This window comes from Ranitomeya variabilis, chromosome 3 (genome assembly GCF_051348905.1).
Source record: "Ranitomeya variabilis isolate aRanVar5 chromosome 3, aRanVar5.hap1, whole genome shotgun sequence".
Taxonomy (NCBI): Eukaryota; Metazoa; Chordata; class Amphibia; order Anura; family Dendrobatidae; genus Ranitomeya; species Ranitomeya variabilis.
This window is the reverse complement of record NC_135234.1, coordinates 645,499,789-645,518,605: the sequence shown is the minus strand read 5'-3', so window position 1 is coordinate 645,518,605 and position 18,817 is coordinate 645,499,789. Positions and strand designations below refer to the sequence as shown.

At 39.7% G+C, this 18,817-nt stretch overlaps 1 protein-coding gene across 2 annotated transcripts in view; it reads left to right on the top strand.

The window, feature by feature from the left end:
- STAT6 (signal transducer and activator of transcription 6) overlaps positions 1-17,775 on the top strand; it is a 285,544-nt gene extending 267,769 nt beyond the window's left edge. For both annotated transcript variants that reach the window (XM_077297711.1, XM_077297710.1), the window contains 4 exons: positions 4,793-4,840; positions 10,935-11,003; positions 14,065-14,184; positions 16,137-17,775. In XM_077297711.1, coding sequence (XP_077153826.1) covers positions 4,793-4,840; positions 10,935-11,003; positions 14,065-14,184; positions 16,137-16,245 — 346 coding nt within the window. In that variant the 3' untranslated portion in view covers positions 16,246-17,775. The remainder of the gene's footprint in view (positions 1-4,792; positions 4,841-10,934; positions 11,004-14,064; positions 14,185-16,136) is intronic.
- The last annotated feature ends 1,042 nt before the right edge of the window (positions 17,776-18,817 follow it).

The following is an 18,817-nucleotide window of genomic DNA, read 5'->3' as shown; positions in this document are numbered from 1 at the left end:
CAGATTTCCACCTGCAAAAGGGAACTCTGGAGGTGCCATCGGACCGGCTGGACTCACGCAGCCCAGTTAACCGTATTCCGGACTGAGGATCCTGAAGCCTTCAGTAAAGAGGTAAAGAGACTGCAACCTGGTGTCCTCGTTATTAACTGCGACCGGCACCACACCACAACAGCATCACTCTCCACCTTCATTGGACGCCCCTCAGCAGGGTCACGGGCCGGGTCTAGCTACCGTGACAACCCCAGAACTGAGACAGAGAGGCCCGGTACCGGGTACCCCTCGGCCCTGCGGCAGTGGGGGTGCTCCAATTACATTCTATGGGGACTGTTCTGTATTACATTCTATGGGGGCTGTGCTGCATTACATTCTATGGGGGCTGTGCTGCATTACATTCTATGGGGGCTGTGCTGTATTGCATTCTATGGGGCTGGCTGCATTACATTCTATGGGGACTGTTCTGTATTACATTCTATGGGGGCTGTGCTGCTTACATTCTATGGGGGCTGTGCTGCATTTCATTCTATAGGGGCTGTGCTGCTTACATTCTATGGGGGCTGTGCTGCATTACATTCTATGGGGGCTGTGCTGCTTACATTTTATGGGGGCTGTGCTGTATTACATTCTATGGGGACTGTGCTGTATTACATGCTATGGGGGCTGTGCTGCATTACATTCTATGGGGGCTGTGCTGCTTACATTCTATGGGGGCTGTGCTGTATTACATTCTATGGGGACTGTGCTGTATTACATGCTATGGGGGCTGTACTGCATTACATTCTATGGGGGCTGTGCTGCATTACATTCTATGGGGCTGTGCTGCATTACATTCTATGGGGGCTGGCTGTATTACATTCTATGGGGGCTGCATTACATTCTATGGGGGCTGGCTGCATTACATTCTATGGGGCTGGCTGCATTACATTATAGGGGGCTGGCTGCATTACATTCTATGGGGACTGTGCTGTATTACATTCTATGGGGACTGTGCTGTATTACATTCTATGGGGGCTGGCTGCATTACATTCTATGGGGCTGGCTGTATTACATTCTATGGGGACTGGCTGTATTACATTCTATGGGGGCTGTGCTGTATTACATTCTATGAGAGCTGTGCTGTATTACATTCTATGGGGGCTGTGCTGTATTACATTCTATGGGGGCTGTGCTGCATTACATTCTATGGGGGCTGTGCTGTATTACATTCTATGGGGGCTGTGCTGTATTACATTCTATGGGGGCTGTGCTGTATTACATTCTATGGGGGCTGTGCTGTATTACATTCTATGGGGACTGTTCTGTATTACATTCTATGGGGCTGTGCTGTAATGCTGGATACAGCTGTGATTATACACTCACCGGCCACTTTATTAGGTACACCATGCTAGTAACGGGTTGGACCCCCTTTTGCCTTCAGAACTGCCTCAATTCTTCATGGCATAGATTCAACAAGGTGCTGGAAGCATTCCTCAGAGATTTTGGTCCATATTGACATGATGGCATCACACAGTTGCCGCAGATTTGTCGGCTGCACATCCCAAAGATGCTCCATACAAGGCAGGATGGATCCATGCTTTCATGTTGTTTACGCCAAATTCTGACCCTACCATCCGAATGTCGCAGCAGAAATCGAGACTCATCAGACCAAGCAACGTTTTTCCAATCTTCTACTGTCCAATTTCGATGAGCTTGTACAAATTGTAGCCTCAGTTTCCTGTTCTTAGCTGAAAGGAGTGGTACCCGGTGTGGTCTTCTGCTGCTGTAGCCCATCTGCCTCAAAGTTCGACGCACTGTGCGTTCAGAGATGCTCTTAGGCCTACCTTGGTTGTAACGGGTGGCGATTTGAGTCACTGTTGCCTTTCTATCAGCTCGAACCAGTCTGCCCATTCTCCTCTGACCTCTGGCATCAACAAGGCATTTCCGCCCACAGAACTGCCGCTCACTGGATTTTTTTTCTTTTTCGGACCATTCTCTGTAAACCCTAGAGATGGTTGTGCGTGAAAATCCCAGTAGATCAGCAGTTTCTGAAATACTCAGACCAGCCCTTCTGGCACCAACAACCATGCCACGTTCAAAGGCACTCAAATCACCTTTCTTCCCCATACTGATGCTCGGTTTGAACTGCAGGAGATTGTCTTGACCATGTCTACATGCCTAAATGCACTGAATTGCCGCCATGTGATTGGCTGATTAGAAATTAAGTGTTAACAAGAAGTTGGACAGGTGTACCTAATAAAGTGGCCAGTGAGTGTATGTTATATAGTCATGTTACACTCCCCTCACTTCTTGTAACCTACAAGTGTACAAAGATATTATACAGTCACCATGTGACAAGTGGGCCTGTGTGACTTCAAATGCCAGGGCTGAATTTTGGTCCCAGTCTGGCCCTGGATGTACCCATACGTCATCGTCAGATAAGAGTTCCCGATCTTTGACGTATGCATTCGTCATGGCGATCGTGCGTACACAGGAGTTGTCCCTGCGTGATCATCCCCAGGAACTCAGCTTAAGTTAAAGCTGAGACACAGCTGTCATTGCTAAGAGCAGTGCCCACACTACCCTGGCATTTACCCTGGCATTTTAACCCCCTAAATGCTGCAATCAGTATCAATCACTGCATTTAGAAAGCTGGGAGAGGGATGGGGCTCCAACTCAATAAAAAAAAAGCAAGTCCCCTCACAGGTCCATCATTTGTTAACAGAAATATAGAGGGCTTCCATGTTACTGGTAGCACAAAGGCTCTGGGAAAGTGCTATGGCTCCTCACCCCCAAAAGAAAATCAGCACTACTATGCATAAATCACATTTAGTGTCCACACATTTGGCTTGTCTGTAGCGATGAGAATCTGCCCAATTTACCCGGTCCATCTCTTTAGAAACACAAGCTGGGCACAATGTACGGCCACTACAACATACTGGGCACTACAAGATACTGGGCACTGCAATCTACTGGGCACTACAATGGCACATTTGCAGTTTTTTCAATCAGCAACATCCACTGCTGTTTGCTTCTGGAAAACATCAATAGAGTCAAAATTGTCACTACACCTGCAGATAAATTTCCAGAGGAGTGTAATTTCCACAATGGGGTCACTTGAGGGGAGGATTCTGCTCTTCTGGCACTTAGGGGCTCGGTATATGGAGTCCGCAAACTATTCTTCAATAATTTGTTCTCCTAGAGTCAAATAGCGCTCCTTCCCTCGCCGTGTGGCTAAGCAGTACTGTATAGCAACATATGGGGTATTGCCACAATCAGCAGAAATTGTGTGACAAATTTTGTTGCCAGTTTTACTTATTTCCGACTGTGAATATTCTAAATCTGGGGCTAAAACTACATTTTTGTGGTAACAAAATCATTTATTCTTCACTGCCCAATCGTATAGATTTCTGTGACACACCTGTGGTGTCAATATGATCACTGCAACCTTAGATGAATTCATTGAAAGGCAAAGTTTGTAAAGTAAGGTCACGTATAGGGGGATTCTGCTATTTTGGTATCTCAGGAACTCTTCGAGTGGGTCATTACACCCATAAACCGTAACAGTCAAATCTGCCCTATAATACTGCACTCCTTCCCTTCTGAGCTTTCCACTGGCCTGAAAAGTATTTCCCAATTACATGTAGGGTATTGGCACATTGAGGAGAAATTGCAGAACAACCTGTAAGGTCCATTTTTTCCTATTAGCAATTATAAAAATTAAAAACTTGAGACTAAAGCAACATTTTAGTGGTAAAATGTAATTATTCGTTCTTTACCCCCTAATGGTATAAAATCCTGTGATGCACATGTGGTGTCAATATGATCACTGCACCCATAGATGAATTCATTGAGCAGTATAGTCGCAATATAGAGAACATATATTATCCTTAGATATATTTTATAATCTCTTGGGGAAATTTAAAAAAAAGTAAAATATATATATATACTGTATGTTTGTGTAAGTGTCTGTTTTTATATGTATAATTCCTCTACACAAAAGTCCCCACAAAAAAAGATATTTTTTTCATATAAAATACATTTTAATGCAAAAATTTAACAACAAAAATACAAATATTAGGTATCTACACATCCATAATAACTTGTGAAATTAATTCAACTGGTAATTTATTGTGAAATTGTTAAAAAAAAAATACAATATAGATGTAAAACAGTCAAAAATTGAAACAAAACTTAATTAAAACTTGCTTTTTTCTCTTTTTCATGGAAAAACATTATATAAATTACAAAAATAATTAAATTATATATGTAAATTATATGTTCCCCAAAATAACACTAAAAATACAAATTGTCGAGCATAAAACAAAGCCATACAACCACGTCAATGAAAAAAATAATACAATTATGGCTACTATAAAAAAGCAAGGGTAATAATGAAAAAAATATGTCAGTAAATAGGATCTGGTCTCTAAGACACTAAACATGGACATGTATACCCCACTATTTACAAGCCCAAGAGCATAATTCTTGGTAGAAATCTGCTGACAGTTTCCTTTTAAGGCCGGGGTCACACCTGCGAGTGCAATGTGAGAAACTCGCGTAAGTCTCACGCATCAACACTCGGCACTGCCGCCGACACTTGGGACTGGAGTTTGCGGCTGCATGTATTTCTATGCAGCTGAACGCTCCTGTCCCGAGTGCCGGCGGCAGTGCCGGGAATTGATGTGAGAGACTCACGTGAATTTCTCGCATTGCACTCGCAGGTGTGACCCCGGCCTAAGACTTATTTTCATCCATGATGTTTTTTCTTGAGTTAAAACAAAATAACTGTCTTGCCTTAATTTAATATATTTTGAAGGTCGATCTACTGTTCACCCATCGGAAGTCCCCAAGTACCAACGCCACAGTAAGTAACTGCGTCTGTGAAAATAAATAAAAGACTTATGAGGAGGAGTGCGCCATGTAATTCCAATAACAATCACAATATATGTGGTTAATAAAAAATACTGAGTGCAAGTACGCTGCTACACAAGAAAACCAAAAAGAGAACCTCTATTCAATAACAAATCAGAGTAAAATGCATCTCATTGTAAACCTTTATTACTGGATACACTATTACTAACACACACTTTACAAACAACATGTCACACAAGGGACCAGGTAAAATGAATGGAGGTAAAGAAGCAGGGTTCACATCAATAGTTTATAAATAATAAATACATGCATATATTTTATACATTTGCCACTATAAACATAAGTACAACAATTAATAAGATATTACAACGTGAAGTCAAAGCATTTGTCAATAATTGTCCATACATGCAGCACAGCACTCCTGGAGTAAGTGTAGCAAGAAATCAGCACTCTGTTTTTGTTGTAAAATAGAAAATGTTTTATTTTTTATTGCGATCCGCACTACAAGGGGGTTTTCCATGAGCAAAGTATATTTTAATCAAAAGATCTTGGAATACAAAGTTCCACAATTGGGTGGGTTAAAAAAATGTTGCTCTGCTGAGATAATCTGTTGTGTCCGACCATGCAGAACAGCTCCAGTTCATGGTAGGCATATACCACAGCCCTTGACCAGGTAGGGAAGAGCAGCAAACTTAAGATAATGAGTATACAGATAAAACGGCAGGGTCTTGCCGCTGCTACATTCTCAGGTAACACATTTCCCTGCCTGTTTTATCACAGGAGCAAGTGTTTCTGCTGCATCTCCAGTCCTCTGAGCCCATCATAAATCAGCTCAGTGGCATTAAATTTTCAGTGGTCGCTGAACTTATATGTCACTGACTTGATTAATGATAAGCTCAAAGGACTTGTGACAGGATCAGAAACACTAATTCCTGTGATAAAATAGTAAGGGAATTGTGTTTTAACAGTAAACAGCAGCTAGAAGCCCCTGGTGTTTTGTCTGTATACTCACTTATCATCCTGGCCAGGAGCTGTAGTATATGCCAACCATAAATTTGAGCACCTTTGCAGGGTCAGACACAGTCATTGCACATTACATAGCAGAGGCACATTCATAAGATTATCTCAGGACAGGAACAGATCTATTAATTAAAATGCACTTTTTTCGTGGGACACCATTTTAGCATATTACATTTCGATCATGTAGTCTCATCTTCAACAAATGCACATAGTAGGGTCTCATTCAGATCTCTGTGATTTTTCATATATGCAAAAAAATTGTCCAATTTTCATCAGTGTTTTGCATTCAGTATTCAGCAGTGTTTGGTCAGTATTTCAGTTTTTAACATTAAAGTTTCATCAGTGATTTTCTCATGAAAAAAATAAATACAACAAATTGCAATCTGTTCTCCTATCAATTACAATGTTAATATTGTACAGCACTGCACACTGATGCTATCCATGTGCTGTCTGTGATTTTCATGGACCCATTGTCCCGATTAATCAATATAGGCATTTTCACTCCAGTCTTCAAAAAAACATGAACATGTGAAGTGTGCCATAGATTATAATGGGTGCGAGTTCTATTTTGAATACCAATGATAGATCACATATGTGAAAAAACGGGTATCTAAATGAGGTTAGCAAAAATTAGAAAGATTAATGAAAATCTAAATGTCTCAGTGTGACTAAAGGTACCTTCACATGAAGCGACGCTGCAGCGATAGCGACAACGATGCCGATCGCTGCAGCGTCGCTGTTTGATCGCTGGAGAGCTGTCACACAGACCGCTCTCCAGCGACCAACGATGCCGAGGTCCCCGGGTAACCAGGGTAAACATCGGGTTGCTAAGCGCAGGGCCGCGCTTAGTAACCCGATGTTTACCCTGGTTACCAGCGTAAAATGTGAAAAAAACAAACAGCACATACTTACATGCATCCCCCGGCGTCCGCTTCCTGCACTGACTGAGCGCCGGCAGTAGCAGGGCACAGCGGTGACGTCACCGCTTTGCTGTGCTTTCACTTTCACTTTGCGGCGCTCAGTCAATGTGGGAAGCGGACGCCGGGGGACGCATGTAAGTATGTACTGTTTGTTTTTTTTACATTTTACGCTGGTAACCAGGGTAAACATCAGGTTACTAAGCGCGGCCCTGCGCTTAGCAACCCAATGTTTACCCTGGTTACCAGTGTAAAATATCGCTGGTATCGTTGCTTTTGCTGTCAAACACAACGATACACGGCGATCGGACGACCAAATAAAGTTCTGAACTTTATTCAGCGACCAGCGACATCACAGCAGGATCCAGATCGCTGCTGCGTGTCAAACTAAACGATATCGCTAGCCAGGACGCTGCAACGTCACGGATCGCTAGCGATATCGTTACAAAGTTGTTTCGTGTGAAGGTACCTTAACACATTCTATTTGGTGTAATATAGTATAAAATTTAGATTTCTGTATAGTTTCCTTTTTTGTTACACAGTATAACTGATGAAGGTGAAACTGCTTGACAAAAGTGTAATATAATAAAGAAGCACTCCTCCTCCCATCAAAGTTTTATCCTCTTAATATATTGCAGTCATCATATTATATAGCACTGTGTACTTACAATTGCTCATTTTCCGTTTCTACGCAATTAATTCTACTCTTTTCCATTAGGTCTATGGCATCACGTGATTAAAAACTGACTAGCTGATTCCTTCTAAGGTGTATGTAGAAACAGGAGGTCACTTTTCCCTCCATCAGTCACTGCAAAAGTCCCTGGCAGGGGGAGGAGGAGCTGCTGGGTCAACACTTAAAGAAGGGAGTGATTTATGCAGGTAAAATAGACTTCCTGTTTCTACATAGAGCAGAGAAAAGAGAAGAATTAGCTGGGTAGAAAGGCAAAATAAGCAATTGTAAGTACACAGTGCTATATAATATGGCGATTGTGAGGATAAACAAGTTATAAATAAAAAAAAATTCTACTTTGCAGCAAAAACAGAGTGCTATTTTCTTGCAATCCGGACACAAGGAGAAATGACAGAAATTCCATTTACTGGCCCTGATTCATGGGTGTCTGTGACTTGCTCCTGCCACCCGACATTGTAAAGTCTCATTCAGATGTCAGTATTTTTCACAAATGCAAAAAAATGGCACCAATGTCATCAGTGTTTTGGATCCGTGTGTTATCAGCGTATGTTCCCCATGTCCGTTTTTACCGTCAGTGTTTTCCACAGATAGATAATACAATAGATAAATGATAAAGCTTCTCTTATCCTTTGCAATGCCAAATACAGACAGCACCGGGATTGTACACTGATGCCATCTGTGTGCTGTATGCGTTTCTCACTGACCCATAGACAAGCAAGGCTCCTTTTCATCCATGATACCAGAAAAACATGGACATGTCTCCTTGAGTTTTGCATGAAGATATGGTCTGTGAAAAAATATTGATTTGTACAGTAAATTGCCTCCTATACTACAATGGGTACGTGTTTGTATCAGTGAAAAAAATGTATACAACATGCAATATGGACATCTGAATGAGGCCTAAAGCGTGTTTTGTGACATGGTTCCCTGAACTAAATGCAAATATGCGTTATTGCTCCTATTTCTGTATTCCCACAAATGTGACATTAGAAATAAGGATCTACTGCTTCTTCTTCCTCTTTTGACTGTAAGGCAACACAACCATATGCCCTAAAGCAGACTCCTTTCTTATGTCTTACAAATGCTGTAATGAGGTTCTAAACTTCTGTATAGTTTAGCAGTTCCATCGTGAAAAGAAAAGTCTTTTTCTAATGTAAACATTTTTTCTATTGTGTTACTCTGTTTACCACAAGATGGATAAAAGTAGGAGTTATAGAATGGCGTCACAAAGCGAGCCATGATTTAGAGAGGGGACTAAGCCTTTACCTTACACGAGATGAGGGTGCTTTTGCAGAAGGGAGAGGACAGAAGCATGGCTTATGATACAAAATGACCTACTTTTGTTGATTATGACCAAGCCCCATTATTTGTAAAAGTTCAGAGCTCATAATAGTTAATAGATGTGAGGAATATTTCCTTTTAGCTAAAAATGGAAACAGAATCTTATGGGAATGGTGTATTTGTTTTCCTCTCATGGGATATGCTCCTTTTGGAGTTAGGTTATATGAACCTGGGACAATTCCAAAAATGAGGAACAAGGTTTATATTACAAAATGACTTTTCTTCATTTATGATTAAACCATATGATTTACAAAAGCTTAGGACCCCTTTTATGCTCCATGTGAGAAGCATTTAGTTTTTGCTAAATATGTTAGCAATTTATCATAAATTGTCCATAAAGTGAATAGCTGGCACTTCATATCATAATACGCACACAATTTCTGACTTACATAAAAGTAGCCGAGGAAGAGAACCAGAATGTGGAATATAAAAACGATCTATGTTGAACCAAAAATAGGATAAAATAAAACATAAAAGGAATCCCAAGAGCAGAGTGCCCAGAAGGGGGGAGCAATGCTGTCCTATAAAGCATGTATATAATATAATATTGGCTGTTGTCCACCCGAAATACACATACAGTTAATGTAAATTGCAGTCAAAGGATACCCACCTATGGATGTTAATAAAACGTCATCAGAAAGGAGATTTATATCACCAAGAGTAAGAAAAATATATCAAATGTAAAATACATATGGGGTATAGGAATAGATGGTGTAAATATCACCTATTAGAGTGTCCGGAACAATGGCCCCAAAACAGAACCAAAGAGGGGTATCCAGAGAAAGTACGTAAATTACATATTACGTAGATTACAGAGTAAATTGGGACAATATCTATGCATGGAGCTGGAGCACAGCGTGCGGACCGAAGGCGCTTCCTCCCTCACCCAGACGTACGTTTCGCCGTTACCATCCATAGGTGGGTATCCTTTGACTGCAATTTTCATTAACTGTATGTGTATTTTGTGTAGACACCAGCCAATATTATATTATATACGTACTATATAGGAGAGCATTGCTTCCCCCCTTCTGGGCACTCTGCTCTTGGGATTCTTTTTATGTTTTATTTTGTCCTATTTTTAGTTCAATAAAGATTGTTTTTATATTCCACATTCTGGTTCCCTTCCTTGGCTACTTTTATGTAAGTCAGAAATTGTGTGCATAAATGCGTTAGCAGAATACCTTCGGAATGGTTTTAGTGCTTAGCTTTCGTGCAATAGAATTTGTATGCTGTATTTTTCACCAGTTCTCTCCTTTGCAAACTCTATTTAATAAGCTGCCATGATACAGCACATACACAGCACACAGACAGGAGTGTTCCCTGCATGATTTTCTGTGTGTATATAGCACATTATCAGGAGCTGGAGAGTAGCTTGAAGAACATTATATATTAGTACTGAGCTGTGTAGCTGTAAATCCAACTCTGGGATACAGTGAAACACTAGAAGCTGCTGCAGAATCAGTCTATGTGTTTCTATCTGTGTCTCTCTCTGCTCCACATGTGACCTCTCTTGAAACCCCTCTCCATGCACTTCAATGCAACTTGGCGCTTCAGTGACTTCCCAAATTCTATTGTTTTGCCCAAGACTAATTTTAGCTTTTTTTATTAGCATGAATGTTAAGTTTAGAAGGGAGAGAGGAAGAAATGGCTCATAAATGGAGAAAGAAGGAGATTTATTTGACACTATATAATACAAAACTTTTTAGATTTGCTTGTAGTACTATTTCTTTATACAAAGTGTGTTGAAAGGACAATTACCAATTTAGTCAACACAAGGACTAGACCCTATATAGTTTTTCTATGTTTAGGACCTTCTAACCGTTTTTTTGTTGAAAAATAACATTATATGGACAAATTGTATCAAATCTATATTCTGTTAAAATGATCTTACATGTTAAGAAAATTGCAAATATTCAATAGAACTGGTGTCAATCAGAATATCTTATTACTCAATCACTATAAAGATATATCGAGCCTCCACGCAACCAGTACATATCCAACAAAGTGTTTTAAAAGCACATTGCATTTTTCTGAGGTTAGGGGGATTTCAATGCGTCAATGCTATTTGTTATCTATCTATCTATCTAATATTGACTGCAGTGTATATATGTTTCTAGTTATAGGGACACACCTACAGGAGACTCTCCTTCTTATCCCGTCGAGCCTCCACAATTGTTTCCTAACCTGTGAGTAGTCAACATGTTTCCTTTTTTACTATTTTCAAACTGTACATGTAATTCTTTATTAGCAATGTTATTCAGATGTTAGTGATCGTAAGGAAGAGATTGCCAGGTTTTCATCAGGCATTGAGACATATGAGCCTCAATAGCTTTGAATACCAGACATAATCACTTTATATTGTAACAAGAAAACTGCAGGTGATTTCTCAATGGTCACATAAGATACATAATGAATATATAGCTACTATGATGATTATGTGATCATCGTGAGATCACCTGCAACTTTCTTTGCTGCCATATAAAATTATTGTTTTTACGGTTACTGAGTTTGTTGCGTGTAATGTAAAGAAAACAAGAATGCAGTGATTTGGAAACCTCTTAAAACCATATTTTATTCCTGACACAAATTAGACGGTGAAAGTTGGATATTTCTCCATTTCATTAGAAAATTTGTAAATTGATGGCAGGAACAAATCTCAAAAAAGTTGGGACAGGGCCACTTATCTACCATTGTGTAGCTTCCCATCTTCTTTTTATAACAGTCTGTAAACCTCTGGGAAGTCAGGAGACCAATTGCTGGAGTTTTGGGAGAGGAATGTTGTCCCATTCTTGTTTGATGTAGAATTCTCGCTAGTCAGCGGTTCTTGGTCTTCTTTGGTGGATTTTTTTTGTTTCAAAATGTGCCAAATGCTTTCTATTGGTGAAAGGTCTGGACCCAAACTCTTCTTCTGAGAAGCCATGCTGTTGTGGTGGATGCAGTAGGTGGTTTAGCCTTGTCTTGCTGAATTGTGTAAGGCCCTCCTCGAATTAAACGTCTGGATGGGAGCACATGTTATTGTAAAACCTTTATTTGATGGTTAGTACTGACAGTGCCTTTCAACATTTGTAAAATGCCATAGGCACTAATTCACCCCCAAACCATAAGAGATGCAGGCTTTATAACTTTTGCTAATAACGGGCTGAATGTTCCCTCTCCTCTTGAGTCCACAGGACACGATTCCATAGCGATTTTTGTACTTTGATTCTTCTGTCCACAGAACAGTTTGCCATTTTTCCTCAGCCTTTTTTTAAGAGCTTTGGCCAAGAGATGAAGGCAGCATTTCCAGATTCTGTTGACATGTGGCTTCTTCTTCGCACGATACAACTTTAACTTCCATTTGTGGATTGTACAGCGAACCATGTTAACAGACAATGATTGCAAGGATTTCTAGATGTATTCCTGAGCCCCTGCAGCGATCTGCATGATTGAATCATATTTATTTTTAACGGAGTGTCGGCTGCGCGACCGTAAATCACAAACATCTAATGCTGACTGGTGGCCTGGTATGTACTGTAGATGGTGGAATATTCAAAGTCTTTGCAACTTAACATTGAGGAACATTATTCTGAAATTGTTTTACAACTTTTAGACACAGTTGTTCAGACAGGTGAACATCTGGTCATCTTTGCTTCTGAGAGACTCTGCCACTTTCACATGCTCCTTTTATACAGTCAAGTGCCTTAGCTAAAAAAAAATGTCCTTCCTAACAGACAGCCAATCCCTGCATGGTTGTGGCTGTTGAACAGCTGCGAGATATGCAGCCGAGCTGAATTGATTTTGACATAATTCATCCATGAAAATAATGCATTCCTCCAATGCGACTTGTGTGTGATAACAAATACCATAACTTTTGGTCTGTCCTTTGACTCTTTAACAGTGTCATGGGTAAGGAAATCTCCCATAAATTATTTTGTATTTCAATTTGTAGGCTTCCAATGCTATAAAAAGACTTTTGAAGCCAGAATTCTACTGTAATTAATTAACTATTAAATATCCCAGATACTAGAACTCATCTGGCAAAACGGAAGTCATATTCTTAATCAGAACATAAACTTAATATAAAATCGTTCAGACATCGTTGGCACCAAAATCTCTGTATACCAGTATGATTACTGCTATTATACAAAGGATCCATAAGATGCAATGTTAAAAAAATACACAGTATGTCTGACCATTAAACACATTTCTCTTTCACCTATTGTGCATTTATTTTTCTGAGAGTTAGTGATAAATAAATCCGGGTTAAAAAGGAAAATGAAAGCAAAGAATATGCTCACCTTCAAAGGTTGTGAAAGGCACAAGGCCTGGGAACGCTGAAGAGACTGGCAGCTGGTTTATCCTGATGAAGACACTTCGAAACACGTTGATAAATAACAAACGCATTTATACTTAAGGTTTTTCTATTGTATTTTTACTACTGGCAGCGCGGTTTCATCTCCACTTTCTCCAGTTGCACATGAAATGATAAATAAATGGCAGGCAAGCATCTGGGAACAGATAAAAAATGCTCTAGAACTCCAATGACACCAGGTTAGGGTGACAACTGGCACATTTTCATGAATGATAAAATGGAGGTACAAATGCCTATTAAAAGGGTTATACTATACAGTGGATATAGTTAGTCTACACACCTTTGTTGAAATGCCATTTTTTTCTCATGTGGAAAATTATTACAAGAAGAATCATTTCAGAACTTTTTCCTGCTATAATGTTACTAGGGATTAGCGGAACCCGTGGATGTTCATGTTCGCCTAGTTCGAGTGAACTTTAGTCCAACGTTCGGTTTAGGTACCAAAACTCTACCCGAACATGAACCTGAACCTCATAGAAGTCAATTGGGACCCGAGCTTTGGTATTGTGAAATGGTCATTATGAATTCTCTTAGCAAATAATCTGTGTGTAGTCTGGTTTTCCAGTTATATTCATCCTCTGCTTCTTCCTAATATACATTTGGTCATCAAGAAGTTGGAAATATATGGAAGCAACAATGACCACACCGGGTTTACTTGTAGTCTGTTAGTGGGAAGATAGATCTGGAGGAACTGTAGACAAAAACAATTATTTTTTTTATGGACTAGTTACAAAGTTGCCTTATTTTATTGGTATTATTGTATATGTATTGAAGCAATAGGATTTTTTAAAATTTTAGCCTTTAATTTAGCTAAAGCAAAAATGACTGATATGTTTAAAAAATGGTAACGTTTATAAAATTGATAAACACATACATTTTGTTTTATTTTATTTTAGGTATACATCACCAATATCTTCGTGTCCACCATTTGTGCAGAATGACAGTCCTCAGTTCATCCCACAGTATATCTTTGATGCTCCAGCACCAAGCACCACTGCAGATGGTCTTCAAAGAGAGTAAGATGGGAAAGATCTTGACAGATTATCAACTTTCTAGTACAAGAAGCAGATATGGGAACCCTGGAAAAGACTGCGACATAATCTTGGATGCAGCAACTTTTTTATGTTTTCATGAGGGACTCTCATACTGTTCAGAAGTTGCCCTAAAATATTGCAACTGGCACCATTTTCACACAACTCCCCAGCCAGCTCAGCCAATATGGGGCTTAGCATGGCTGCATGGGGTGTGGCTATGCCCATTTGTCAGATTCATGAAAGTTATGCTACTTTACTACTATAAACTACTCTTTTCCTTGAGTTGAATACATTTCTGGCGGCTGAGAACAGCAGTTAAGCACATCCGACTCCATTCATTAAGACTGGCATGCACAACACCAGTCCTAATAAATCAGACCCAAAATGTACCCAACTGTTTGTTTTATCATTTTTTTTTTGTAGCTTTAAGTTATGGTCTTCAGTGAATATTTTTTAAAAATTGGCCTTGCAAATTTATACTCTTTAACCGGTCACAGAGTGTCCTTCTCGATTCCTGTGCAGCGCCCCCCACAGGAAAAAATTAAACCTCACATATTTCCCTTTAAAATCAATGGACTGTCCATAGAATACACAAACATGCCTGGTACTCAAAAAAGTGTAATTTTTTTTTGTAGCCGCTTTTCACTAAGGTTAACCCTTTTACACCAAGACCAATATGGGTTTTGTGATTTTGTATTTTTCTTCCCTTCTCCCAAGAGCCATTTTTTTAATTTTCCTTTGATATAATCATATGTGGACTTGTTTTTTGCAAAACAAGTTTTGAATGACTACATTCATTTTACCATATAATGTACTGCAAAATGGGAGAAAAATTCCAAATGTGGGGAAATGGTTAAAAAGAAGCAATTCCAATACGGTTTGGGTTTAATTTTTATGGCTTTTATTGTGTGGTAAAAACAATTTAGTAACATGATTGTTCAGGCTAGTTCAATTACATGGATTCCAAAGTTGTATAGCTTTTAACATTTTAGTACTTGAAAAAACGGAGTTGTGTTCAAAATTTTGCAACTTTTGGCATTTTCGCACCAATTTTACCCAAAATAGGAGATCTGGGGCAGGACTGGTCGAAACAGGGCCGTGACAGCACAGCTCATCTTATTCAGGATAGGCTGTGGCGTTCCTTACACTAGAAATCTTACTCCAGCCCCTGTGCTACGACCTATTATAAAATACTATATTGATGTTAATATATAGTTTATGTATGATCAATTTTCTTTAGTGTTTGCTGTAATAACAAATGAATGGTGCATGAAGTAGTTAAAAATGTAGCTTGGTTGGATCCAGTGAAAGAAACAGGTCAAACTGAACGTTGCGATGTTGGGTGTCTTTGGTTCCCTGTTATTGAAATGCAACAGCTCAATATGTTTATGAGGCAATTTTACCAGATTTCTGCTTAAAGTTTCTTTGAAAAGTCACAACATTTTGGTAAAACTTGTATTTTCACAAAAATTTAGCAATTTTTGTCTTTTTCACTTTGAGATGCAGCAGGGGTACAGTGGGGACATGAGTACGAGCGCTTCTAATTCATGACTAGGTTTGGCCTTCCCTACTATGGAAATCGTACACCTCAGATACTGGAGTAAGATTTGACGTGAGGCGCGCAGAGGTGTACACTACTTTTCAGACATTCCGGATTCGTTAATAAACATGCGCCTCTTAGTTAATGAGGAATGTCTGACTCCAACACGCCCACTCATAAAGAACGATGTGAGCAATGCCTGTCTTGACGAATCGGGGCCTACAGTATGTGACAGATTTTCCCACAAATTACAGTTTATTTCTACGGATCTCAGTATGCAGATACTTTGAGATTAGCTTATTTTTTATGTCCTATGATATCCTATTTATCTACTTTCTATTTTCATTTGTTTTGTGGAAGTCATTTTAACTTTTTTTTTGTTTTTCATTTTCAGTTTAGATTTCTATGAAGTTCTGAAGTTAATTGAGAATGAGAGCAACCTGTGCCAATACAACCAAGCAGTAATGAATGATCAAATCCCCATGCAGGAAGATTCTAGCTAGACAAAATGACTGTGGGTGGCTATGACTGCACACTTATTCCTGAGATGTCACAGCTTCTCTAGGGTAGAAGGAACTGCTCCAGACCAAGTACTTCATTTATCAAGCACAATGTATAATTGTATACATCAGTCCATCAAGGGTTAGACTATCTGCTTGAGTGATGCCTGGAGCTTTTAGCTCATTGCAACCATGTGTGACCATGAACACGCCTTGGACCTTATTCTCAAATCTGGATCTTCCGCATCTAGTCTACGGAGGGATTCATCAAGCAACTGGTTGGCTCTAGGAATGCGTGAGACAAAATTCTGAACCCACACAGCTCAACCTCCTCTCTGTTCTAAGTTTTTCTGTCATTCATTGGGTTTGGTTTTACAGATTCTGGTGTTTAGTGTAGGCGTCAGCAACGTGGCAATCAGAGATGACCTTTATTGGCTGTGTGTAGGTAGGCCTTCAATACCACTGAATTCTTCAGGCTGGGAGCGTGGAAGAAGATATGACACAGCCTCTGATTTAAGCAGCCCATAGTAAATTGATTTTTTCAATGAGTGTCGTCTTACAAAACCTAGTGATTAGAATAATACAAGCATGCTCATTTTAGAGATGGCTGACTGGTTAGAAAAGGAATGGCTTATGACAGAGGTGGACACATATCATTTGCAGTATTCTATCCTAAAGATGAGAAGCAGCATGTACCAGTTCCTATAATATTGTATATATCAATTATTAAATATCTTTCTGATATGTGTATTTTGTAGCACAATTTTTGTTTTTTAACAGGTATAAGCAGAGACAGGTCGCGGTGTATAAACCCATGATTGACAAGTCTTCTTTCCTTTGTTGGAGTAATGCTGCAGTTTATTTGTGATTTCTTTATAACAAGGGAAAATGCTAAAACACCCACAGTTAATTTATCAAACAATAAATACTTTATGAAAGAACCAGTAATTGGGGGAGGAGTATGCACACATAAAAAAAGGGGCACATGTGGTAACATAGGTGTCACGTGCAGTATGTACATCATAAGGAGTAGTATACACAATCTATGCACACTGGCAGAACTAGCAATGTAATATCAATCTATCTCAATGGATTATGCTGCGCTCTATATACAATTGTGACCTATAGTATCCGTGCATGGTTATACATAGCTAAACAGTTCAATACCCCTGGAATGGCGTCCACCCTGACGCACGTTTCAGCGCTCAGCCTTCTTCATGATTGACATTGTTACCATGGAATATGCACCCCTTTTTGTTTGTGTGTATACTCCCCCCAATTACTGTTCCTTTAATAAAATATTTATTGTTTGATAAATTAACTGTGGAAGTTTGATCGTTTTCTGTTGTCGTATACTGTGATTTATCCCTGTAATTTCACAGTAGTCCAAACTTATGGTTGCTTGACATATGTCCTATTATAATCTTTTTACACACATATAATAGGCATGCAATTTAATCCTATGAGTAGTTCTTACTGGTGATTTTTTTTGTGTATGTTTCTCAGACATAATAAAGCTAAAACGTTCCAATATATCAGTTTTCTAATGATTTAGTATATTAGATGATCTTCTAAATAAATTATTCCGGTAGTGTCCTATCATTGTAGGCATGTACATAATTGTGGTAGACCATACTTTTGTGTGCTACTGTGCTGCTAAGACAAATAAAGAGACAGGGACCACTGGAACAGAGACCAGAGTCCAAAGTGACTCCTTCGGCCTCAATATAGAGAATGGTTCATTTGAGGATTTCACCTGAATCACGTTTTTGGGGGCTTTACACAGAAACCCTAAGGTAAGTGCCGAGCGTAGAGCACAAAATAAATGGGAACCGAGCCTTAGGTTCACACGAGCGTATAAAGAAAAGGTTCAGCGTCTTATCCAGAAAAGTGGCACGATTTTCCCACTTGTCATCCATGTGCAGTTTGTACGCCATCTATTTTTTGTACAGCAGCTATTAGGCTACGTTCACATTTGCGGTCAGCGCCGCAGCGTCGGGCGCCGCAGCGGCGCCGCATGCGTCATGCGCCCCTATATTTAACATGGGGGCGCATGGACATGCGTCGCACTTGCGTTTTGCGCCGCATGCGTCGCTGCGGCGCCCGCGTCCGGGCGCAGAGGACGCAGCAAGTTGCATTTTTGCTGCGTCCAAAATCAATTAAAAAAAGGACGCATGCGGCGCAAAACGCAGCGTTGTGCATGCGTTTTGCTGCGTTTTTGTTTGCGTTGTGCGCTGCGGCGCCGACGCTGCGGCGCACAACGCAAATGTGAACGTAGCCTTAATCATTTTCATTTTCCTATGTTACTGAGTTGCAATGTATCCATAAAAGTCAGGTGCTGTACTGTGTTTCTTTCCCTATGGCATCCAATTTTGTTCTCGCACCCATAGACTTGAATAGCTGAGTCTCATCCAACTTACGGAAGAACTAGTGCATCGTGCGATTATGAGCGGTATGGCGGCTTATTTGTAGTTTTATATACGCATTTATTTTCTGCTGTTCACTGTGCAGTAAAAGAGATAAGAGAGACCTATTCATTCGGTCCGTATGATTATAGCAACATCAGATTTAGATA